Source organism: Poromitra crassiceps, assembly GCF_964638095.1.
Source record: "Poromitra crassiceps genome assembly, chromosome: 6".
Classification (NCBI taxonomy): Eukaryota; Metazoa; Chordata; class Actinopteri; order Beryciformes; family Melamphaidae; genus Poromitra; species Poromitra crassiceps.
In genome coordinates, this window is record NC_139627.1 from 46,499,117 (window position 1) to 46,524,526 (window position 25,410).

A 25,410-nucleotide genomic window follows, 5' to 3' on the forward strand; every position below is an offset into this window, starting at 1 on the left:
TCTTCTTCTTCTCGTGGCGGCGGTTTTTGTGCTGTGTTAGAGCTCTCTCTACTGGACAAAAGCGTTAGGCTGGCTCTCTCTCGCTCTCTCTCAATTCAATTCAATTCAATTCAATTCAATACAAAATGGCTTTATTTGGCATGATAAGGTGCATCTTACATTGCCAAAGCAAAGCATACATAGCTATCTGTCTGTCTGTCTGTCTGTCTGTCTGTCTGTCTGTCTGTCTGTCTGTCTCTCTCTCTCTCTTTCTCGCCGAGAAGAGCCTGGTGACGCGAGGTTACTCTCTCTCTGTCTCTCTCTCACACGCACGCACACACACACACACACACACACGCACGCACGCACGCACGCACGCACGCACGCACGCACGCACACACACTCACCAGGATCTGCTGACTGTCATATGCTTTGGTCATGTGACACTCACCTCTCTACATCAGTCCAACATGGCGGCTACGTCTGTTTTCCAGAGGGTGAGAACAGGCTCCAAAATAGGCGCTCAGTATGACCAAGAAGGCAACCTCATTCAGGTAAAGCGCATCTGTTTTGTTTTTTAACCATATGGCAAGATAGTCGCTATGAAATGGCGCAAACAATATGTGCAAATAACACGCAACATCATTATGTTAGCTCGAGCCAGACTGACACACAAGCTAACAGTCCAGCGAGAGCTAACTGGTTGCTCAACCTGCAGAGCATTTATTTGGGAATAGATACGCGCTGACGAGGTCTGATAACAAGATGATGTCTCCACTCCCCACTGCACTCTCATTGTCTTTACTACATAACGTCAAACTAGGATCACAATGTTGTGAAAACATATAGCTAAAACATCCAACATGTCCATGGTTTCTTTTCTGTTCAATGTTTGCAAAATGTCAGCTTGACAAGTTGTTTCAGTTTGTTTCTTGTGGATTTATAGCAAACATTGTATTGTGATACTTTGTTGACCCCCCTTAGATATATTTTATGGTTTTATCTGCCAGTCAATGTCATCCACTATCATGATGGAGGTTCCTCGCTGACCACAGCTACAGAAAATCTGCAATGGCATTTTATTTTCTTTGCATGATTTATGTCTTCCTAATTGTTCAATGATGATCTTTCTAAAGGTCTAAACACATGGCGTTTTAGAGGCTTTTCCACGCTGACAAGAGTACAATCAGGGTAAAATCAATTAGCCTACTTCTTTTGGCTATATAGCTATTGAATGATACTATTCCGTATCTGGCTCAAGGACACTTCAGCAGGGAGGGTGGGGATGGCAGCTTGAGGCTTGAATTGAAGATCTGGTAGAAGAAGTAGGATCCTCCTTGTGTAACAACTTGGTTTCCTGAAGAGCTGCAGACGACACCGAGTGTGTTTTGCCTTGCAGGTGGAAACACGAGAAGATGAAGAGCAGAGCGTCAAGCTGGCTGAAATCCTGGAGTTTCTGCTGGCAGCCGGATACTTCAGAGCCAGAATCAAAGGACTGTCTCCTTTTGACAAGGTACACACAGGCTTGTCTGCGAGGCTGGAAGAAAACTAAGTACATTCACTCATGTTACTGTAATTGAGTAGCTTTTTTGTGTACTTGAAAGTTTTAAGCTGTTTTGTCTACTGAGACAAGGAATTTGCCTTTACTTTGTGCATTTGAGAATTTCTAAATTTTCCAATTAAAATAATCTAGTTTTAAATCTGTCCTCTTGTCCTTTCAGAAGGTTTACTTAACCCTGTAAGACCCGCTGTTGCAGAATTACAACAGTTTAATTTGATCTAAAAAAAAAAAGGTATAAATGTTTGTTTTTTGTGTCCCCCCCCTCATAAACATAGTCATTGGGTCCTATTGTTCAGTCTAACAAATGCTATTGGATAGGACATTTGTATATAAGTCCCGCCCACAAGGTCATGATGTATCACAACTTCCAGAACTTGGCTGAGATTTAACCATCCTTTGTTTCATTGGACTGGGTTTATCAATTCTAATCTAAGTAAGTAAAATGCCTTTAATTTTTTTTTGTGATCAGTAAAATGACTAGAACATGTACATGTTGTTATTGTGAAATACATTCCCCAAATATTATATTATATATTATATATTATATATAATATAAATATATTAATATGATTATTTCCATAAAACCTTACAAAAACACAATGTTTTTGCAAACACGCATTATCATCTCCAAAGGCCTCCTACAACACCATCTGAAAGGTTAAAAAAAAAAATGTTTTACTATGTCTGGGTTTTACAGGGTTAAGTGGATTTTTACACCACAACTTTAACTTCTAAAATACCAGCAGAGTGTTAGTACTTCTTCTAGAGTTGGTCATTCTGGTACTCTGGCCTCACTCAGCTCGCTCCCTCTGCCTCTCCTCAGGTGGTTGGTGGGATGACCTGGTGCATCACAACGTGTAACTTTGACATCGACGTGGATCTTCTGTTCCAGGAAAACTCCACCATCGGCCAGAAGATGTAAGCAGCTGTCAAACAGTGTGACGGACCTTCAGTTAATCTGAGCTCACATCTGATGTACAGCAACTGGATGTTTGGAAAGCTCATTTGGTCAGATTTATCTTTCTGGTTGTGCTAGGTAGATGAAAATGTACCGTACGATGCCACATAAATTATGCTTCTTAAAGCAGTAGTACCTTTTCTTTTTTCTTTTGTGCATTTGTTGCTGGTATTTTTACAGTAGAGAGAGAGAAAGTAAACATAGGAAGAGAGAAGAGGGATGGCAGGCAACACGGGTCCTAACGTCTGTGATACAATAGAAGACCTTGGACATCTTAACAGATTCTGAAAAGACTGGGGAGTTTACACTACAAGACTGGTTTTTTATCACAGGTCACGACTGAAAAAACTGACTGAAATACACTACACAAATGACTCAGACGAGGCAGTCTACACTACAAGACTTTTCACTTTGAAATTCAAACGTGTTTACAGGCAGTTTACACTTGAAGACTAGAAATCTGGAGGCAGTTTACACTTGAAGACTAGAAATCTGTACCCAGTATACATATTACCACGGACCCCCATTTATGAGATTAGGTCCCATTGGGTCCCCATTTGATCAGATTTCTGCAATTACATGTTACATGTAATTGTAACATTTTGGTCGTGGGTTTCTGTAATAAAACATGTTTTATTACAGAAATTGTATGAATCCCACAACCAAAATCGTCATACATTCTGTCATTGTCTTACTTATGGATGGAATTATAACAGTGAGAATAAATCTTTCCCCTTTTTGCTGTGGACCCCCCCAAGGACCCCCTGGGGTCCCCGGACCCCACTTGATTACCACGCACTGATTAGTAAACTAACTGGTTAACAAACGCATGGCATCTTTTCATGAAACTAGTCTGTATACAGGTCAGTCATGTGATAAATTGACCAGTTAGCGATTCACAAGAGCCACTTGGAACACATCTTAAATCCTCTGACAGCCGGATTCATATGGACTTAAAAGGCCAAAGTGATGCTTGATCTTAACTTTGAAAGGCTCGATCCGCTCAGTGACGAATCCTTCATGTCTTCCTTGCAGAGCTCTCACAGAGAAAATAGTTTCTGTTCTGCCCAAGATGAAGTGTCCTCATCGCCTGGAGCCCCATCAGATCCAAGGGCTGGACTTCATCCACATCTTTCCAGTCATACAGGTGACGGTTTGTTAAAAAACAGCAGCAGCAGCTGGCTAGTTTTTCACAACTTTATTTTTTCTGGATTATGGTTGTGGAGTCTTTTAATTTTATCGAAGAGAAAACACGCACATCCAAAACCAGATTGGGCAGGTGCTGAGCTCAAAGGTGAACAAGTAGTACAAAATGAATAAAAAGCTTGCACACTGCGTGGGCTCCAGTTTCAGTGTGACCTTTGACGCTCGAAACGTCACTTTTTGGGTGTTAAAATAAAAAAACACTGAAACTGGAGCCCACGCAGTGTGCAAGCTTTTTATTCATTTTTGTCTTTTAATTTTATGCATTGTCTAGCCTTTTAAGCTAAAGATTGCAGGGAAGCCACGGCATTATTAGACTGTCTTATTTTAATTACAGTATATGTCATGCAAAATAGTATAAGAAAATGTAAGAGGAATACAAAGTAAGAAAACTAGTATTTTTGGAGAGAAAGAGAGAGATGCCCATTAGTTGTTGTTTTGGCTTCCTCTCAGACCTCCAGTGGTCAAGGAAATTATTTCTGGGCTTTTTGTCTTGATGTTTGGAAACATTCCTCTCCCGCTTCCACGATGGCTTGAAGAAGTGTCACCCTGGTGCCTTCTTCAGCTTCTCCATTCCAACACTCAGACCCTACTTCAGCTTCTCCATTCCAACACTCAGACCCTACTTCAGCTTCTCCATTCCAACACTCAGACCCTACTTCAGCTTCTCCATTCCAACACTCAGACCCTACTTCAGCTTCTCCATTCCAACACTCAGACCCTACTTCAGCTTCTCCATTCCAACACTCAGACCCTACTTCAGCTTCTCCATTCCAGCACTCAGACACTACCTTTAGCACTAACCATAATGAAATGCCATAATAAAGTACATGGTGGTAAACGTTATTTCCATTATTATACTCCACAAAGTAAAGTGTAGTCATGTTGCTACTGCTGCTTGCAGTATCCGTACTAGTACCCGGCACCGGGTTTAGCAATGGTTATGCATAGCACTGGTACTGCTGTTGTACTTAAGAGTAGCCTTACCTTGCAGGTGACAGTTTTATCCGCTCTGGTAAAGTATTTCAAAACTGTACTTGTCTGTCGTGCATCAGAACACCCAGGTGTTGCCTGTGAGTCCGCCATTTTTGTTCTCACTGCTCCATTCTTCCTCTGCTCTCCCATTTCTGCTACTTTGGCAGTCAACACACCCACAGCCCCCCCCCCCCCCCCCCAAGCAGCATATCTGCTGTACTGCTTTATTAACTGACTGCACTGTGGAAACAGGGAAAACCAAGATGACCGACTAGTCGACTACTATGTCCAGTGTCGACTGTCGACTAGTGGTTTTGATAATCGACTAGTCTGTGAATGCCCTCGTGCAGCGTGATGCATCTCCAGAGTTGTGTTCATGATTTTTAGCCCCATCCTCAAAATAATATCCTCTAAATCCATTGTGCCCAGCGCAGACCAAACAGCTTGTGGCATAAAAATACCGGGAAAACCCGGTCTCGTCGTTGTGACGAGACAGGTGGCTGTGGCCTTGATTCGCTGGAGCAAGCTTCTCCTTTTTGCCCGTGGACGACTTGATGGGATACTGTATAAATCCAGGGGATTTATTCAATGTCTGGAGGCATTCATCAAAATGCAGGCTCCAAGGTGCACTGTGGCAGACAGTTCATGTAGCCTAAATAGTCAATTTCCTCAGGAGAGAACTGTGCTATCAGCTTGCTCTTCAGAGACCAGGCAGAGACAAACAGGTGGGTGGCTCTTGTTGACTAGCATTGTTCTTGTTGCAGTCAAATTTCCTGTGTGCAATTTCTGTGTAGATCAATGCTAAAGTGACAAGCTGCCAATGACATCGCGATTGCTTGAGTGACATCACTGATGATATCACATCACAATTGATGTCAAAATATCCTGTATGTGTGCAACTGTCAGGGAAAGTGCCATATGAGGTTTTTTTTTAGCTGGGCACAGAATCGAGAGGGACTGAATGTAGGGAAACGGTGGATGGATAAATCCAGGAGGAGGTGGTAATGCAACATTAAGGATGCCAACTGCCATAAAACACCACAGAAGAAGAAGAAAGTGCCATATGAATGGGAGCTTGTGGTCAGACCTGGGGATACAGGAGAAGCAGAACTGAAGAAACCGCCCATCGATGGCCAACTCCACCCCTCAGCTGGATTAGAGAAGCGAGGGGACCAGAGATACTGTAGCTAATTGCCATGGATCATGCCCAGCCCAGACCAACTACGCCCGAGCCACATCCAGCACCCAGTCCAGCACATAGTCCATTTCCCAGCCCACTACCGAACATAATTGCTGTGCCTGCACTGAACCATGTGGAGCACCTAAATGAGTACCAGATCCAGGTGGTGGGGCGGTGCTGCTCCAGTCCAATTGTCACAGAGGAGACCACCGACTTCATCCCGTGGCCATCACCGGCTTCACCGCATGCTTGAGCATGGCCTTTGCCACAGGCTCCACTTGGTACAACCTGCTGAGAGGTTTACTGGAGGTGGCATGCGGCATGGTTGCTGGGATTCTTCTGGGCTTCCTCATCCGGTACTTTCCCGGTGTTGACCAGAAACACCTTGTGATGCAGCGGTCTTTCTTGGTGCTCGGTCTGTCTATCTTTGCTGTGTTTGGCAGTGTGGTGGCAGGCTTTCCCGGCTCTGGAGGCCTCTGTACCTTAGTGCTGGCTTTCCTGGCTGGCACGGGCTGGGGGACGGACAAGGAGCATGTGGAGGAAGTGGGAGGCGTTCCAGCCTCTGCTCTTCGGTCTAACAGGAGCAGAGGTGAGAATCTCACAGTTGGAAGGAATCACAGTTGGTCTAGGTATAGCGTCTCTGCTCATCGCCTTGCTGGTTCGAGTTCTCTTCACCTTTGTCTGTGTGTTGTGTGCGGGCTTCAACTTGAAGGAAAAGGTCTTCATTGCCCTGGCGTGGATGCCTAAAGCCACTGTGCAGGCAGCTATAGGCTCCACGGCTTTGGACAGGGCCAGGACGAAGGACAACAAGGACCTGGAGAAGTACGGCATGGATGTGTTGACTGTGGCTGTACTGGCCATCCTCCTCACAGCGCCTGTAGGAGCCCTCATCATAGGCCTGTCAGGACCTTACCTGCTGCAGAAACCCAAGAACACTGCCTGGGGCACTGCAGCAGGAGCCGAAGGGGACTGTGAAACTCCTGTCACCTACGAAAGTACACTCTTGACACCAAACTATCTTCACATGACCTTCAGTTAGCGACCATGGGCCATTAAAGGAGTTTTGTTCATGTATAACTAATCGAATAAGTCATATGAGCAGACATTTTTGAAATGTTTGCAGTATTGACCAAGATCGCTTCAGTCGCTTTTCCCACGTGCCCCTCCTGCCTCGTCAGCTGCGTACATCCACTAAACAAGCATATTTTCCCAACAGACACAGTCGTTTGTTCTTGTGTTTGATCCGTTGTGTGTTGTGTTCCCTCACAGTGGCTGGTGAAGCGAGCCATAGAGACCAGAGAGGAGATGGGTGATTATGTCAGAGCCTACTCCATATCTCAGTTCCAGAAGACACACAGCTTCCCAGAGGTAACATTCAGGCTCAACTTTTAGCTGTCATTTACAAGCAAGCAAAACGGCTGGATCTTTGCAGAGGGCCTCCTTGGTATACTGTGGTGGTGATGATGCTGCCACCTAGAGGCGTTTGCAGGCGATTTTTCTAGCTCAATTTTGTAACTCCGAACAATGTTAATTTGTCACAGCACATTGAGAGCAGAGCAAGAAACATCACCTTTTCATCAACTGGCCACAGTAGATGGTGGATTCCAATTCACATGGCACTTTTACTGTCCTCCCAGACAAACGTGATTTTTCAGAAGGAAGAACAACTTCTTTGAGACTTCTACTTTTCTCAGACCACGTTCACACCAAGCATGTTCAGAGCGGTTTATTCAATATAGTGTTTCTTCATGTGAACACCAGAGAAGAAGAGACAGACAAGTTCATGCTTAAATAAAGTTACAGAGGCTAGAATCAGATTTGTAGAAATATCTCAATCCGTATACCAGTCTTTGGCTACTGGCTGGTACTGTGCCACCTTGCTTGTTTAACATATACTGTAAGTCAAAGAGTTATTAGGCATTATTCAGTCATATTGTAAACTGTCAAACTATATTTCAAATCAAAACTGCTCTTTACATCTGTTGTGAAACCCTCTGGTCTAGGATGAAGAGTTTCTCCAGAGGAAGGACAAGGCGGTCAGAGCAGTTCTGGATGTGTCGGTGCGTTGGAAAATCATCACAGGATCACACAAATAAAAAAATAAAAAATTGGAAAGCAAAATCTCAATATCAAATACTACTACAGTAATTAGAATAATTATGAATATGTCTGCCTACTCGCCAACAATATGAACATTTTTTGCACTCCCTCGTGTTCCTGACTAACTGCTTGGCTGTGCATGTCAACAGGAAGTGTACAAACCCCAGAGGAAGTACAAGCGGCAGACGGAGGCAGGAGAGCTGCTGGACGAGGAGTCCAGGGTTCACTCCACACTGCTGGAGTACGGCAGGTGAGATCTCACATGCTCTCTCACTCTCTCTCTTCCTTTCACCTTCTCTCTTTCTCACTCTGCCAAAAGTCAGTCGCTCCCTCTCTCTACTAGGGCTGTACTATTAAAACTCATAATAATGAAATAAAAACTAAATTCCAATATGAACTTCTACGAACTGGATTTCTCAACAAGGTGTTTTAGATCTGCGAGTAATCTTTGGAATATTAATCAAGTACAGAAAGGGAAAGAGAGGTAGAAAGGGGGCATTGGAGAGAGAGGGGGAAACAGAGGTAGAGTAGGGCTGAAAGATACTGACAATCTTTTTAAATTGCGATTTAAACTGCGATTCACGTCTTTTTTTCCCTAGTCATACATTTTTAGAACTTTAAAATGTTTCAAGAAAAGCGTTTTTGAGAGTATTTGAAAGAAAGAATAGATGTCAGTGTGCAGGATTTACTGTGTTTGAGTCTGATGAAGCCAATATTATACCATTGTCTGGGAGGGTGAATACTCTTTTCTGATTGGCTGACAAGGTGTGCGTTAATCACGTTTTAAATTCATCCGCGACCCAAACTGCACAGCTGTTTAATTATGCACAATATGCAGCACAGCTTACGTTATTCAACTCGCTACTTCAGTCTGACAGAGCCGATCGTTTGAGAAAATCGTGATATTGATTTGGGACAATAACATGGCTGGATAGCTAGCTTGTCTTGTTGTTAAACGTAGGCCACGGTTATATTTACTGTTCGTCAACCGTATGCAACCATGTTTTTTGCCTCCACGTCGTCCATTCAAATTGGTTTAACACACACCTAGGAGTTGATTGTCCCTTACTCTGTATATCTCTTGTGCTCTCTCTCTCTCTGTATATTTCTCTCTAGCTCTCTCTCTCTGTATATCTCTCTCTAGCTCTCTCTCTGTATATTTCTCTCTAGCTCTCTCTCTCTGTATATCTCTCTCTAGCTCTCTCTCTGTATATTTCTCTCTAGCTCTCTCTCTCTGTATATCTCTCTCTAGCTCTCTCTCTCTGTATATCTCTCTCTAGCTCTCTCTCTCTGTATATCTCTCTCTAGCTCTCTCTCTGTATATCTCTCTAGCTCTCTCTCTCTGTATATCTCTCTCTAGCTCTCTCTCTGTATATCTCTCTCTAGCTCTCTCTCTGTATATCTCTCTCTAGCTCTCTGTATATCTCTCTCTAGCTCTCTCTCTGTATATCTCTCTCTAGCTCTCTCTCTCTGTATATCTCTCTCTAGCTCTCTCTCTCTGTATATCTCTCTCTCACATTTCATGTCTCATTTCTAATTTTCCCTCCATCTCATCTCTCACCTGCCACCTAAAACCATTTCCTTTTGTCTCTCACACAGAAATCACACAATGTAAGCAAAGCATTGTTTTCCTTTCTTTTCGTGAACTTGTGAATCCTCACTTTCCCTACCCAGGGTTCCCACGGGTCCTCGAACGTTTTTGAATTGGGGGGGGGGGGGGGGGATCAAGGTCTTGACAGTTTATTTTTTAATAAATAGTCATGGGTAATTGAAATAGCTTGAATTTATGTATTTTTGTGCAAGAATAGAAATTGAAGTTGGTTAAGTTAGTTCACACATTCAAGTCCTCTCTCTCTGTTGTCTGTGAGCTTTCTGTAAGCCTGCGTGTTCTCATTATAAACATTATCAGTGTTGTTGTCACCGTAATAACCTTGGTCCGTGTCTCAAACTATGCCGTGTGGGGTCCTTGAATGTGAGGGAATTGTGCCTGGAACGTCCTTGACAAGTCCTTGAATTTGATGTTTAAGAAGGTGTGGGGATGATTTGAAACCTGCCTACCTCCACCTGATTGTAGTTTGAGATCTGATCCATGGGAGTCCTTCATCTCACGTTCAGTTTCCCATCTCTTTCTCGTCATTCTCTCATCCTCATCAACCTTCTCCATCTGTGTAATAGAATGTCAGATTACCTCCTGTAAGTATCAATGTGTGAAGTGTTTTTCTCTGCAAGCGCTGCTCCTCACACCGCTCTGTTTTGTGGTTGAACATGCAGGGTGGAGAATGCAAACCGCTCACATGCTGTGTGCATGACGGCTGCTTTGATTTAGCTTATATTGATTTTCTTTTAAGATGGAATTCCTCAGAAGAGCGTGCTGTGAAATCGTAGTCAGTGAGATGATGATTAAAAAAGTGTTGATCTTTATTTTGGGTTATTATTTAATGTGCTGATATGTTGTCATGTGGCATGGTATAATTGAATTGTTTTTGTTATTTTTGGTGAAAGTTAGTTTCCACTGCATTCGTTTGGTTGTGCTCATTCATGTTTTTTTCTTCTTCTCATTTCTGTTCTCTCCAGGCGATATGGATTCAGCAAACAGTCCAAACAAGACAAAGTAGGTTTTGCTGAAAGGTTGTTTTGCACTTTCCAGCTGTCAGAGTTTACAGGGAATGATTTTGTGTCCTTGGATGAAAGATGCTATGTCTTTTGTTATTACAATTAAGTAATTTGAGGCTGCTATGTACAGTATGTAAAAATGATTGTATGCAATATTGATGCAAGGAAATGCAGTATACAGTAACAAACATCTTGAAGTTGGCATTTTATCAATTACGGTAAGATACTGTATGTTGCTCTCACGTTTATTCAAAGCTTTTGCGAGAATATGAAGTTCATGATGAAAGGAGCTTTTTCTGGTTTTGCCTTTGCTTCTGATTTAGTTTGGTTTAAAGGGAAAATGCACTCAAATTCAGGATGCAATTGTATCTGCTTTATATTTTCAGTTTAATATCTGAGTAGACTAAAGAAGTCTGCCTTCTCTCCTTCAGGCGGACGAGCGGAAAGCCTCATTGGCTGGCGGCTCTCAGGCCACGCCCACCGGGATGACGGAGGTGTCGGAGGAAGAAGACTTGCAGGCTGCGGAGGAGGCGAGTGCTTTACTGAACCAATGTACCAAATACTGTACCTACACATAAAATAAGAAATACAACATAAATGTAGCCTAGAAGATATGAGAGCAGGAGAAGAGAGAAGAAAGAAAATCTATATGGAGAAACCAATAAATACACTGTAAAAAAAAAAGTATATTTATTAGAACCAACCGGAGAGGAGAACCAACACCTTTATTGTTATTTGTCTGACTTTTAGCAAGATTATAAACTACTGGGCCAACGTTTGTGAAACTTGGTGGGATGGGCCAAAGAAGAACCCATTAAATTTGCCGTGGATCCGATCCGGGTTGGGTCTAGGAAGGCGGGGCTATTGAAAAGGGGCCGTAGCTAGCGATAGGAATGTCATAGAGTCGGGGCTCGAGGAGTGGCTAGGGGGAGTGGCTAGGTGGATGTGGGCGGTAGGAGGGGGGCATGGTAAGGGAAGGGGGTGGGGCTAGGGGAAAAGGGCAGTAGCAATGGATAGGAAAGTCATAGAGAGTCGGGGTTTGAGGGGTGGGTAGGGGGAGTGGCTGGAGGGATGTGGGTGGGTCAGGGTTATGCTCATATCATAACAGTCTGGGAGTATTGGCCTTTGGTGGAGGTCTGCGCTGTCCAAGTGCACTTCTAGTTGCTGTTATTGTTGTTGTAAGAATGGAAAAAAAACAAACTAAGTGGAATATGGTAACACTTTAGCGGTACTGATGATTGCACACAGTGCATGCGCTTCATGGCAAATGAGGAAGTAACTTCGGTTATACTCTGTTCGGTTACTCTTTGTTAGTTCTCTGTGTGTGGATTTACTACCAAAGTAGTTCACGTAACTTTGGATTATTATTTAATCAGTGTTGGAATGTGTATTTTGGGCAACTGAACGGGGGTAGGCAGCTGTTCCATACACTGCCATTGTAGCGCTAAGCTAAGTAGCAGTGAGAGCTCTACCGCTGTTTGTAGTGCATGCAAAGTGAAGATAAATGCATCTACATTCTAGTTTAAATATCAGCAATACGGCAAATGGCCGAAACTCTCAAAATGTTGGTTTATCCCTTTAGCAAACTAACTTAATTATGTATTAAATAACTAAGTTACTTATCATGTAATGATGCACAAATGATGTACCAGCAAATAGCAATAGTACTTTACTTATGGATCAGATATAACGTTTGAACCAATATCACTGTTAATCATGTACTACTCAGTTACAACTATTTAAAGTATGGCATGGCAAGTACTTTATTGTTATTTAATTAATCATTAACTCATATTTAGGTGGAGTAATCAATAGAATTTCTTAATACTGTTTTTTTAATACTGTTAATTGATTTTTCAAGCAAGTAGCAGTTTGTAGTAGTGTAGAGTTTTAGTTGAAATGTTAATCAGCGGTTGTTGTGCTTTTTCCCCTCAGATGCGCATTAAAACCCTGATGACCAACATGGCCGCCATGGCGACTGAGGAGGTAGAGAATTCTCTTCAGCTTTAGACCGCTTAGTACTGAATGGCCACCTGGTCTGGTCTGTCTCGCTGTCGCTCTCTCTCAGCTAAACTCTCAAAGTGTGATGAATTATTTTATTCACAGGGAGGTTTAATAGTTGATTAAGGCAGACTGTTAGTTGTGTTTTATTGAAAACGTGCAGCTTGTGACAGATGCGTCCTCCTGCAGGGGAAGCTGACAGCGAGTGCGGTGGGCCAGATAGTGGGTCTGCAGTCTGAGGAGATCAAGCAGATCGCATCAGAGTACGCTGAGAAGGTGAGTGACGTCAAGAAACATTGAGGAATTGTCATGTTATTGGGGAGGATGTGGGCAGGGTGCGATTTGCTGGGGGGGGGGGGGAGGATTCTCTCTCTCCCTCCCTCCGCTTTTGATGTCCCCTCCTCTGTGCAATCCTTTTGATCTCCCGTGAGGATAGGTTTTTTTCCTGCTTCTGGTTGGACTGAATTAAATAAATGCATTTCCTACTGTATGCCCGGCAGTTAGACTAGCTATTTCAAAAGGATTTCCCCCCCAAAAACTGAAGACAGTGTGCCCACAAATTGCCCCTGATCTTCTATCCAATGTCAAATGCAATGAATTTGCGACCTTCTTTAGGGATAAAATTATAAATATCAGACTAACTATTTCCACATCAAGAACAAATGTGGCTCCGCCGCACCCACAGAATAGGTGCTTAATTAACATGACTCAGTTCAATGTCATTGACCACAAGAAACTAGAAGAAACGATACGAGGCCTTAAATCCTCATCGTGTTGCCTAGACACCCTGCCAACAAGCTTTCTAAAAAATGTCTACAGTTGCCTGGCGACCGACATACTGAAGATAATTAATACCTCTCTTCTTACAGGCATTTTTCCAAAATCTCTAAAAACTGCAGTTGTTAAGCCCTTGCTAAAGAAGCGTAGCCTCGACCCCTCTATAATCAGCAATTACAGACCAATATCAAATCTTCCCTTTATTAGCAAAATACTCGAAAAAACTGTCTACCAACAACTCAATACCTTTCTATCCTCCAATGATCTCCTAGATCCCTTCCAATCAGGCTTCCGACCCCATCATAGCACTGAAACTGCGCTTATCAGAGTTATAAATGACATCCGAATGAACACTGATTCAGGTAAAATCTCAATCTTAATGTTACTAGACCTCAGCGCTGCCTTTGATACGGTTGACCACGAAATTCTATTGGACAGACTGGAAAACTGGGTCGGGCTTTCCGGCACGGTCCTAGAGTGGTTCAGATCTTATCTGCAAGACAGGAACTACTTTGTCTCCATTGGCAACTACACATCTGACCAAACCAAAATGACATGTGGGGTACCCCAAGGATCAATTGTAGGTCCTGTCCTGTTTAACCTTTATATGCTCTCTCTGGGCCTAATTATGCAAAAAAAACAAAATAGCTTATCATAGCTATGCAGATGACACCCAACTCTACATAGCCCTCTCATCGGATGACTATGCCCCCATAGAGACACTGTGTCAGTGCCTTGCGCAAATTAATGATTGGATGTGCCAGAATTTTCTCCAACTTAATAAAGACAAAACAGAGATAATTGTCTTCGGCAAAAAAGAAGATAGGCTCAAAGTTACTGCTCACCTCGAATCCCTATCTTTGAAGCCAAAGGACCAGGTAAAAAATCTTGGCATTATTATTGACTCTGATCTAAATTTCAACTCCCACATCAAGCTTATAAGAAAATCTGCCTTCTATCATCTAAAAAATATAGCAAGGATTAGAGGCTATATGTCCAAACAAGATCTTGAAAAACTAATTCATGCTTTCATTTCTAGCAGGCTAGACTACTGCAACAGTCTTTTCAATGGTCTTCCCAAAAAAGCTATTAAACAACTACAGCTCGTCAGGCCCACACTACATCTCTGAAATGCTTCTACACTATGAACCATCCAGATCCCTGAGATCTTCAGGCACTGGTCTACTAATTGTCCCGAGGACCAAATCAAAACATGGTGAAGCCGCGTTCTCCCACTATGCCTCTCATAACTGGAACAAACTCCCTGAACACATTAGATCTGCCCCTACTCTGCCTATTTTTAAATCCAAGCTAAAGACCTTTATGTTTACTCTTGCTTTTAACTGCTACTAAACTACTGCCTCTCTCGGCCTGTAATTAAAAAAAAAGATTCCTGTACATTTCCAACAAATGGACTGTACATGTAATAATAATACTGAAGAATGCCTTGTAACTTATTTAAAACAGAAATAATGTTTCATGTTTGTTAATTTGAGTATATATTTTAACTAAAACTGTCGGCTGTGTTGTTTTTATGTGTTTTTTATATGTGCATTGCTTTGCTGCTTGTTTTTTTCGATTATTTTTTTGTAAAGCACCTTGAATTGCCTTGTGTATGAAAGGTGCTATATAAATAAAATTTGACTTGACTTGACTATATTGCATGTTGTGATTATTTTCTGTTCAATGTTGGCGTTTGCTGCGCATAGAGCATCGGCTTGCAAGAATGACATTAAGTGTATTGGCATGTCTGGCTGACAATACTGAGTTATTGAATGCAGCGTTGGGGGATTTAATTATGGCATCAATTGGTATTTAGCCAATTAAGGCATGAACTTCAGATCACTTAGAGTGAAAATATTGTGCTACTCGATGAATTAAAAATGTATTAAAATATTCCTGTAAATGCAGTGGTCAAGTTGAAGTTCCGTGATTGTTTTCTAAGTTCGTACTTATTTTTTTATACATTTTTATAAATAGTCTATAGGCTCCATAATCTATAGTCTACCTATAGGCTGTGGTTCTGATTTATTACAGTGAATAAAAACATTTAACAAACACACCCTCCCCCCCCTCTGATTGTTTCACAAATCGCACTCTGGATGTGGGTAAATACAGCATATGTCTTGAGTCAAAAATGATACTTATGAGTGATGCTGTTGTCAGCCTTTCTTTTTTAAAGGGTCATTGAATTATCTAATTGGTGAATAGGTTTTTCAAATTATTTTTGCCATCCAATGAGTCTGATTTTTTTTCTCTCTTTAAGTTCTAATTAAAGCTGCTGTCACTCAGTGATATTTTTGTTGTTGTTAAAAAGAAGTGTTAAATAACTATATTCTGACAGCAATCAATGATATAGAGTGTTTTGTCAATAACATGGGTCTCCCATTCACCCACTTTATCCCTTCACCTTTGTATACGTGTGCAGTATAAATGAGCAGAAGTAAGATTGTAATGCCTCCCTGTGTCTCCACAGCAGTCTGAGCTGTCGTCAGAAGACCGTCCAGAGCGTTACGGGCCACTGCAGCAGCACCGCAGGACCGTCGCCTCGCTCCACAGACAGATCCAACTCAAAACCAAACAACTGGAGGAGGTCAGCAGACACTGACCTTCACTAGAAAACACATCCACACCTGTCATGTTGTGTCCTCCACTGTATTAAACCCTTGAGTCAAGAATCACTTTGATCGCCAAGCACAATAGAATTAGAGGACTTTTTCTTTGCGTCATCATGTACATCACTTTTGAATTTATTGAAGTATAAGGCAAACATCAACCGTGCTTCAACTGACATCAAACAATGGAAACATTTAGAAATAAGTTTTATCCAGGTTTTGTACTGGTATTCACTCTCAGGGATGGGCAACTGGTGCCTTGAGTAAAATAAAAAAAAGAGTATCGCTATTTTTTACCCTTTCAACTGCAACTATCATAGTGATGATATAGTGATACAAATTAAATGGTAAGGATGCAGTGTTTTGCTCATGGACACTTCAGCAGAGCAGATGCAGTGTTACAGACATGGGAAAGGGGGGGGGGGCTTGAACGTTGAACCTGGGTCTTCAGGTTGAAGGACAGTCTCTTAACTCACTCACACTGGCTGTTATGAATCACAGAGGGAAGATTGTCATTGTCACCGAAAATGTCAGAAACACACTTCGGTCCGGTACACACGAGCACAAGAAATGACAGCAGCAGCAGCAGCAATCACAGATGGCAGGAAGCGTCATTAAAGAAGTGTTTTTGCCTCTGTATTTACAGCTTCAAGCCAAACAGACAGAGGTGAAGACGGGCTGTGAGGAGGCCAAGAGGAAACTGGCCGAGGTAAAACACTGCAGCACCTGGATCTGTCTGAGGAGGCATTTTTATAAAGACATGTCATGTACCTCTGCCAACTCAATGCCCTTGTTTGTTTTAGCTTGGATGCATAACCCCCCCCCCCCTTCCCAGTACATTGAGCAGATTCTGATTCTCAACTAGTTTTCCATTGGCAGACACTTTCGAAAGTTAACAACTTCATAAAGATTGGCATTGGGAGTGTATGCGAGCAGTTAAGCATCCAGGTGCCAGGACAGCTGTAGATGTGTTTGATGCAATAAAATTAATTGAATCGTACATAGTTGCATCATTTATTTTGCTAGGTGATATTTCATACTTTTCTGATTTACTGTCGGGGCTCCAAAATTACGTATTGTGATTTGGGGGAAAACACACAATGAACATCAGGAAACATTTATTTTCAAAGATTAATATATAGCTATTGTTTCTTGAGGCACAATGGCAGTTTGTTTTCCTTCACCATGGCTTGAACATTTTGACTTTCATAAGTTCTCTAAGCAGAAGAATGTGGAGTGAGATCTTCACATGTGTTTCTGCTTCCAGGCCACAGAGCGCTCAGAGAAAGTGGAGAAAGAGCTACTGTCTCTAGAGGAAGTTGAGTCTCAAGCTGACAGCAGGTGAGTGGTGAACAGCAATCCACTTGGACTTCTTCAAGTCCTCTGGCAGTCTTTGTGGTAGCTGCTAGCTTTTGTACCAATTCTGCCAGAAGTTGTGGCCAACATTATCCTACTCGTTTATTCATTTGATCCCACAAAATGTCACACAATGATGATCCCATCCCCATTTCCAGGAAAGCCAATGTTGCCTGTCTCCCTGGGCCTTTTTCACTAGCAGCCATGTTGTGTCTAAAAGGCAGGAAGTAACACAGGTACAAGCAAATATTAATGAGGGTTTCCAACTTCCAGTCCATTTAGGTGTTCCGGTGCTGGGGCCCTCGTTAATGTTTTGCTTGCACCTGTGCTACTCCCTGTCTGATGGCTGAGGTGAAAAGGGGTAATTGCTTCAAATGACTTCCTGTTTGTCATTAGGTTAAAGTTTGATGTTGATTTTAATGATTTCTAACACAATAAACAATCATTTTGGATATGAGTAACTTCAGGCCCTGTGTTACATTATACTATGCAATTCAGGAATGCAATTGCCGTCGCACAGGACATTTTTAGAGTTGATGATTTGTTTCAAAGCAGAGTATGGACTGCAGGGCCGTAACTAGGGTTTAGAAATGAGTGAGGTCCAGAATTTCTTCTTTTAATGGAGCATGTGTATTTGAGACATGCGCAAAAACATAGAAATAAATGTGACGGTCAAATCATTTGTAATGAGCAGAATTCACACCCAAAATGACACCTACAAAGATAACCCTAACTACAGACTACACACAGACTCGTTATCTATCATTAAATGCAGTACATACTGGGGGACCTAAAGCTGCAGCAAATAATCACAAATCATTTCACTCTTCTTCTTCTATGTGTGTGTGTGTGTGTGTGTGTGTGTGTGTGTGTGTGCGCATGCGCGCGCGCTTTAGAGCAGATACAGGTTATCTGCTCTACAGTGGGTCTTCATCAGGCAAATGCAAATGGGTTTTCCTGATGAAGCACCTAATCGTCCCTTGTTACTTAATTGGCACATTTAGTCCTCATCTGTCCACCAGTGACAGCTGATGTGTGCAAACTGGCTGCTGTGCATCACGCAGGTGGGTGCTGCTACAACATGGGTGGTGGATGAGTTGAGTACCCCCTGCCCTCCCCTGATATGTGAATCGCTTTGAGTATCTAGAAAGGCGCCATATAAATCCAATCAATTAATAATATTACTTTTGTGGGGACATACAGACAAACCCTGTTCTAGACGGCTCGGCCACAACCTGTGCCCACGCCGTAAAAACAGTACAACCCTTACTTATTGACCCTTTTTAATGAATTTTAGAATACACAGAATGTCCATTTACACACAGCACAATGAGGAATTCTACCTCCATATAAGCTTGGAGCAGCTCAGAGTTCAGTGTCTTGCTCATGGACACTTCGTTGGCTGTTGATAAAGGTGGACCTTTCACTGTAGGCGTTGTCTCTGTAATGTTTGGGTGTGTTGTTTGACAGCTTGTTGGAGAAGCTGAGGGCTCTGGTAGGGATGAACGAGAACCTGAAGCACCAAGAGCAGCAGTTCCGGACACACTGCAGAGTGAGTAGATCCACCCACACGCTTTCATTTCACACCCTGTTGACTGAGAGTGTTTCCTGTATCACAGTGTGTCTCAAGCTATGGGTCTGTTTCTGGTTGGTCCCTGTGTTTCGATGAGCCTGCATCCAAGAGTGAGGCTCAGTTTAGTCCAGTTTCAGTCACTAGCCTGAAAATGTATAAGTGGGCGATCACACCAACTGCTTGTTTTCTTTGGTCCGAACCAGAGTGTCAAAGTTTACTTTGTTGTATTTTTTTATTTATTCCACACTGTCCAAATACAAGTTAACCAGGGCTTGTAAACAAAAGTCACGTGACTCACAAGTAGCTTGTTTATTGGACAAATATGTTGCCTCACCTGCCAGGTTGAGAGATTTTGGGAGTGGGAGGAATCAAAACAAATCAGATTCTAGTTCCTGTAACTCCAGCTAACATGATGGATTCCGGTCTCCTCTTCTCTGCTGTACAAACCAGTTAATAAGAACACACGAAGGAATAGCTGAGTGAGGACATCGGTCCAGACTTCATTTTGTGTTGTAATTGTCAATAATGATCTCTCTCTCTCTCAGGTTCCACTCAGGGCACAGAAAATATCAGCAGATTTTCTTTTGCCGGCCCTAAGTATGGGATAGCTCGACTTTTCAGCGAGAGTGCTCTGAAATTTAATGTTTCCCATTAATGTGCCGATGGCAACAGTTTAATTTCTAATGTACTGCATCACCCCCGACACACACACACACACACACACACGTGTGCAGTGCGCCTACCCACTCCGCCACAGTTAATGTTACAATGTCATTCTGTGTTTTAAACACAAGATTCAAGACTTTTATTGTCACTCCATGGTACAAGTATCACGTGTGAAATTCTTGTGCTGTGGGCTCCGTTTACGACATAGTACAAATATAACAAGGCATGTGCAAGGGATACAGATGTAAGGTTCACAAGCCATTCATTCACTGCCTGGTTAGGGGCGCATGTATGAGTGCACCAACTTACTTGAGGGAAAACAAAAAGTTTTGTGGGAAAAAATAACGCAAATATCAGCAAGCGGTTCCCTTCGCAGTTGGGTTTGGGTTTGGCCATGGTTCTTTTTGAAATGTGTTCCAACACTGTTCGCTGGTATTGATCAACAGCTTATTTCCCCTTTGGTTGATGTGTGTAGGAGGAGATGGCTCGCCTGCAGCAGAACATTGAGGATTTGAAGATGGCATCAGGAGATAATACAGAGGAGGAGAAGGTACACATCCAGATCCACCTATAACATCCTATTTATAATCATTTGTCTAATCAATACTTTTGTTTGATTTGATCTTTTAACATCAAGCCTCATGTCCGTCAAAGTACAGTTAGCTCATTATGTCAAGGAAGTGTTGATTTTTATTTACCGTATTTATTTTTGTATAGAGTTTTTCTATACAAAAATAAATTAAACAAAAAAAAATTAAGGAAAAAAGAAATGCTTGAAACTCAACTATACTTTCCTTGATAAAGCAGCATTTATTTGTGATTCTGTAGCTTGTTTTCACCCCCTGGACATACAGGATGGGTGGGGTTTCAAAAGTAGGAAAATCCAGTGAGTGCCAGAAGGTTAAGCATTCAAAGAAAAGTCTTTGAAAATCAATTTGGTGTAATTTTCTGTGATTGACAACCTGTTTGACTCTGTATGAATGATCAGATAATGTTAACCCCATCCTACTGACAAAAACAAATGCTCAGATTTCTTGTTGAATGCTACTCCAGCAAAGTCAGATCTCGTTCTGTTCCTAGTTTCCACCTCTGTTTTCTTTCTCAGGAGAGGAGCCAGCTGATAGAGAAACAGTACAATACAGACAGAGAGAAACTGCAGAAGATCCGTCTGCTCATGGTAATAATGACTGAACACAACAATGAGATTAGGTGATATGAAGGTCCAGTGATCTCTGTGGGCAAATTAGCTTGTCCCAGCAGCAGAAAATGCTGTAGATAAGAATGAGACAAATATAGGGCACTTAAAATGAACAGGAAACCGCTTCTTCACTGACGGATTTTCAGGCTAGCTTCAGGTTCGACCAATGGTGGCGATATTTTGTTATTTTGTGCAGATATTACATATAGATAGATAGATACTTTTTTTATATTTTACCATTGTTGCCAAAACAGAATTGAACAGTTAAATTAAAAGATTTAATGTGAAAAGGAGATCAAATTACATTGCAGGTTTGCCTAGATGATGTTCGATATCAGTGTAATGCTAGTGCACATCGAAGAATATTGCTAGTGCAGATGGAAGAATATATATACAGAAATGTGTCCAGACGTATTATTGTGTTGATACAGATATACATTGCAAACTAGTGATAAGATTTACAAATAATTCTAAACATGCAGACATTGTAAGCTAAGCTTCATTTTGTCCCTTGGATAAAAATGTATACATACTGTACATATGAGTGTATACAATTGTAGCATTATTTGCCCCAGGTGGGAAACAAACCCCTAACCCTCTACAGTAGCAGTGTGAAAGCCTTGGTCTAGCATCTGAGCTGCACAGGACTGTTTGGACTGACCCTAGCTGTTCCTTGGTTTTCTCCCAGGCTCGGAGGAACCGAGAGATCGCCATCTTGCAGAGGAAAATCGACGAGGTGCCAAGTCGGGCCGAGCTCACCCAGTACCAGAAGAGATTCATCGAACTGTACGGCCAAGGTGGGCACTCCTGCCTCTACACCTGATCTACATCAGGGTTGGGAACAAATGAAAGCAGGAAGAAGTCAATCTCCTATTAGAAATGATTGGCAATTGTATGTTCTAGAAAAAATAATGGGTGTTATATAAATTCTGAAAAAGCTGCTTATAGTGTGTGTCTCCTTGTCTTGTGCCTCACAGTTTCTGCAACGCATAAAGAGACGAAGCAGTTCTTCACACTGTACAACACGTTAGATGACAAGAAAGTGTACCTGGAGAAGGAGGCAAGTAATCACAGTGGTCAGATGTCACCAGTATGGAAAATAAACACCAGCAGGAAGCCATGAGTTTGAGGACCAGTTTGAGTTTAAACATTTAGTTGGCAGAATCATGTTTCCTGCTCTAGATATCAACAACAAGGCCAAAACCATTCAGTTGGAAACCGACATTTATTTTCTAACATTTTAGATGTTTTGAGTCAATAGCTTTTAAAGCCCGTGGAAATTACAATCATAGTGTCATCAAGTTGCATTTCAGATTGGAAGATTTTTTTAATATCAGTTCCTGCAAATATACTAATTCAATTACATGTTTTTCCATGATAATATAATTTCAGTAAAGGTTTGGAGAGACTATGTCCTTAAAGTTTTCATTCTACCGGCTCTTACAGTGCAATTTATTGATGTTTTAGGATTGTCTTTTCCGTGAATATAAAATTGGAAATTTTAGAAGAAAATATCTTCTTTTTCAGACTAACTTCCCAAATACCCTTTAAATAGACTTAGGAAAAAAACATTATCCTGAATTAAATCCAGAACAATTCACTTGGACCAGTACTTAATTTATGATTTTGTCTCTGTAGGTGAATCTGCTGAATTCCATTCATGACAACTTCCAACAGTGAGTATAAATCTATTTTTGTCTGTTAATGTGTTATGTAATGTAACATAAAATATATTAGATATTAGGGGTGGGAATCACCAGATGCCCCACGATACAATATTATCACGATACGATCGTATTGCGATGTTGTGATATGCTAGTATTGCGATTTATTACCTTTTTTATACTGCAAATGATGTCCCCAAAGGATTATTTTTTTGTTATCTGTTTTATCTAATGAATTAAAGTTTCCAATTTCCAGTCTCTTCATCTCACTTCAATCATTTTTATTGCAGCGAAATGGGATTGTCAAGCAGACAGACTGACCAACACTGTCATAAAAGCCTGTCATAACTGTTGCATACACTTGACATTTTGTATAATAAAATATCATGATACTTTGCATTCGATACGATATATTGCCCACGAAATATTGCGATACTATGCTGTATTGACCCCCCCCCCCCCCCCCCCCCCCACCACCCTATTAGATATAGCAGTGTAGCAAGTTGTGGAAGTAAACACTGAACCCTCTGACTTCCTGAACTGTTTCCAGGGCGATGTCATCTTCAGGAGCTAAAGAGCAGTTCCTGAGGCAGATGGAGCAGATCGTGGAGGGGATCAAACAGAGCCGCATCAAGGTTTGTTATTAGCATCTTCTCTCACAGCCAAAAGCTAATCCAGTTATTTTACTGTTTGAATATCAGCTGAAAGCATTCCTGTAACGCCTGGCTCTTTCCTGTCTGGTGAATATCAGCTGAAAACATTCCTGTAACACCTGGCTCTTTCCTGTCTGCTTGGATGTCAGATGGAGAAGAAGAAGCAGGAGAACAAGATGAGGAGAGATCAGCTGAACGATGAATACCTGGAGCTGCTGGACAAACAGAGGCTCTACTTCAAAACCGTCAAGGACTTTAAAGAGGTAAGAACAGAGTCACCTGCAGGATTATGGATTAATTCAGCAAATAGCCACAAGTGGCCTGGCTTTAAACAGACTTTTAGAACAGCTAAGATGTGTTGCTAGGCATGGCGACAGAATGTATAATTATTTTGGTCATGGGTTTCATACACCTTCTGTAATAAAGCATCTAGATGTGGAGCCTGGGACAAAATCTTATCAAATGGAGGTCTGTGGTCTAATTTGTGTCAGTTTAGGGGTCCTTGATTTGAAAAAGTTTGAGAACCATTGTGTTAAACATCTGTTAGTTGAATTGTTCGGGTTCGTCCGGGTTCTAGGAGTGACCAGCAAATTGCTGTTAGAAGATCTACTGTAAGTGACCTAGACGGAATGGACTTTAAAATCATATCACTAAGGTAGAATGGGGCAAGACCATTAAGACATTTAAAAATGAATAAAAGTATCTTAAAATCAATTCTTAAGGATACGGGTAACCAATGAAGGGACTTAAGAGCAGGTGTGATATGGTCCCTCAATTTAGTGCGAAATTCTAGCATTCTGAGCTCATTGCAGGTTCATAATACACTTCTTAGGTAGACCAGATAAAAGTGCATCACAGTAATCGAGTCTGCTAAACACAAATCATGTTTGAGTTGTTCACTGTCAGCAGTGGAGATAATGATTGAGGATGATGTGAAAAGGTTGAGTCTTTTCCATTATGTGATTTTATTCTGTTGTCAACAGGAGTGTCGGAAGAATGAGATGCTGCTGTCCAAGCTGAGAGCGAAGGGCGCCTCTTAGCCCTGACACCGCCTCTTAACCCCGCCCCCGACATTGCCTCTTAGCCCCGCCCCTGACAGCGCCTCTTAGCCCCGCCCCCGACACCTCCGGCTGGTAAATAGTCTGTACTTTGACACACGCCTTTTTCAACACTTTGAACATGTATTCTCAGTGTAACAGAGTTCCATTCCCTATGGAGCCTTTTTTTTTACATTCCACACTCATCACAGCTTCATCACTTTATGGTTGGCACTAGACTAGAGCCTGACCGATACTGGATTTTTGGGGCTACCGATATTTATTTAAAAAAAAATCTGATATTCATATATCGGCCGATATTCTTGATACTGTATATACATATATGTACATAAATAAACACACATTTTTTGCAATGATCCCTCAAATATCACTTGTGACAAAGATATGTAATGGAGACCAGATATCTTACAGTAAAATGACATTAGTACATTAGTACATTAGTACACTGAAACAGTAAACTTCACTAGGAGTTATTAAAAATTATAAATAACTATAAAACTCACACACATGTGTATATATATATATATATATAAAGAAAAAGGACAATAAGGATACCTAAAAATACATAAGATGCTGCCTATAACAAAAAATAAATAAATAAAAATCTGTGCATATCGGACAACATATACCGATACCGATATTATATCTCTGATGATATCTGTGACCCATATATCAGTTGGGCTCTAGTTGGTAGAGCAGTCAGTCACTTTATGCCATTTGTGACTGATATATAACCCTGTGAGAATGTACTCCATTTTAGATTTACTAACGTGCCATTCACATTTGCCACATCCAAATGACAAAAGAACACAAATGTACAGGGAAAAGATATTTAATGTGTGCAATTTTTACTTTAACAAGTTGTGTACTGTGATAGTCAACTTTGCACGTCCTTGACAAATACTAATATTTAGTGAAGTACGGGGTTCCTATACAGGGGTTTCCAGGTTAAAGTTGCAAGTTTCTAAAAATTATTAACACCTTAACTGCCAGCGACGAGTGTACTCGTCAAACACAATCCAGCTGTTAACTGCCAGCGACGAGTGTACTCGTCAAAAAAAATTCGATTTTTTTTTTTTGACGGTAGGTTGTGCATCTAAGCCTTTTACATCTCTTATATAGGTATTGGACGTGTACAACGTGTACAACCCATTCCACCGACCCACTAAGTGGCGACAAGGAAGGAGGAAGGCAAGCAAAAAGCAGTGTGACTGAAGCCATTCTCATGAAGGTGGATTGGCGAAGGCGCTTTCATTTTCGCGCTGATTGCTGGCGGTGCG

General features: G+C 41.6%; 1 protein-coding gene across 1 annotated transcript; it reads left to right on the forward strand.

Moving 5' to 3' along the window:
• Window positions 1–440: 440 nt before the first annotated feature.
• ccdc93 (CCC complex scaffolding subunit CCDC93) lies at window positions 441–24,265 on the forward strand. Its single transcript, XM_083638649.1, has 23 exons — window positions 441–533; window positions 1,379–1,492; window positions 2,364–2,458; window positions 3,534–3,645; window positions 7,126–7,224; window positions 7,860–7,916; window positions 8,106–8,206; window positions 10,531–10,567; window positions 11,001–11,099; window positions 12,505–12,555; window positions 12,760–12,846; window positions 15,824–15,940; window positions 16,609–16,671; window positions 17,230–17,303; window positions 18,789–18,870; window positions 20,033–20,107; window positions 20,663–20,734; window positions 21,444–21,552; window positions 21,733–21,815; window positions 22,394–22,431; window positions 22,970–23,054; window positions 23,222–23,335; window positions 24,056–24,265. Exons 1-23 carry the CDS (start codon window positions 450–452, stop codon window positions 24,110–24,112), a joined length of 1,905 nt encoding a protein of 634 aa, XP_083494775.1. The 5' UTR covers window positions 441–449; the 3' UTR covers window positions 24,113–24,265.
• The last annotated feature ends 1,145 nt before the right edge of the window (window positions 24,266–25,410 follow it).

Coding starts and splice junctions, on each gene's coding strand:
- ccdc93 (XM_083638649.1), top strand. CDS start 450: ATGGCGGCTACGTCTGTTTTCCAGAGGGTGAGAACAGGCTCCAAAATA. Junction 11,100..12,504: donor ACTTGCAGGCTGCGGAGGAG/GCGAGTGCTTTA, acceptor TTTTCCCCTCAG/ATGCGCATTAAAACCCTGAT. Junction 12,847..15,823: donor CATCAGAGTACGCTGAGAAG/GTGAGTGACGTC, acceptor GTGTCTCCACAG/CAGTCTGAGCTGTCGTCAGA.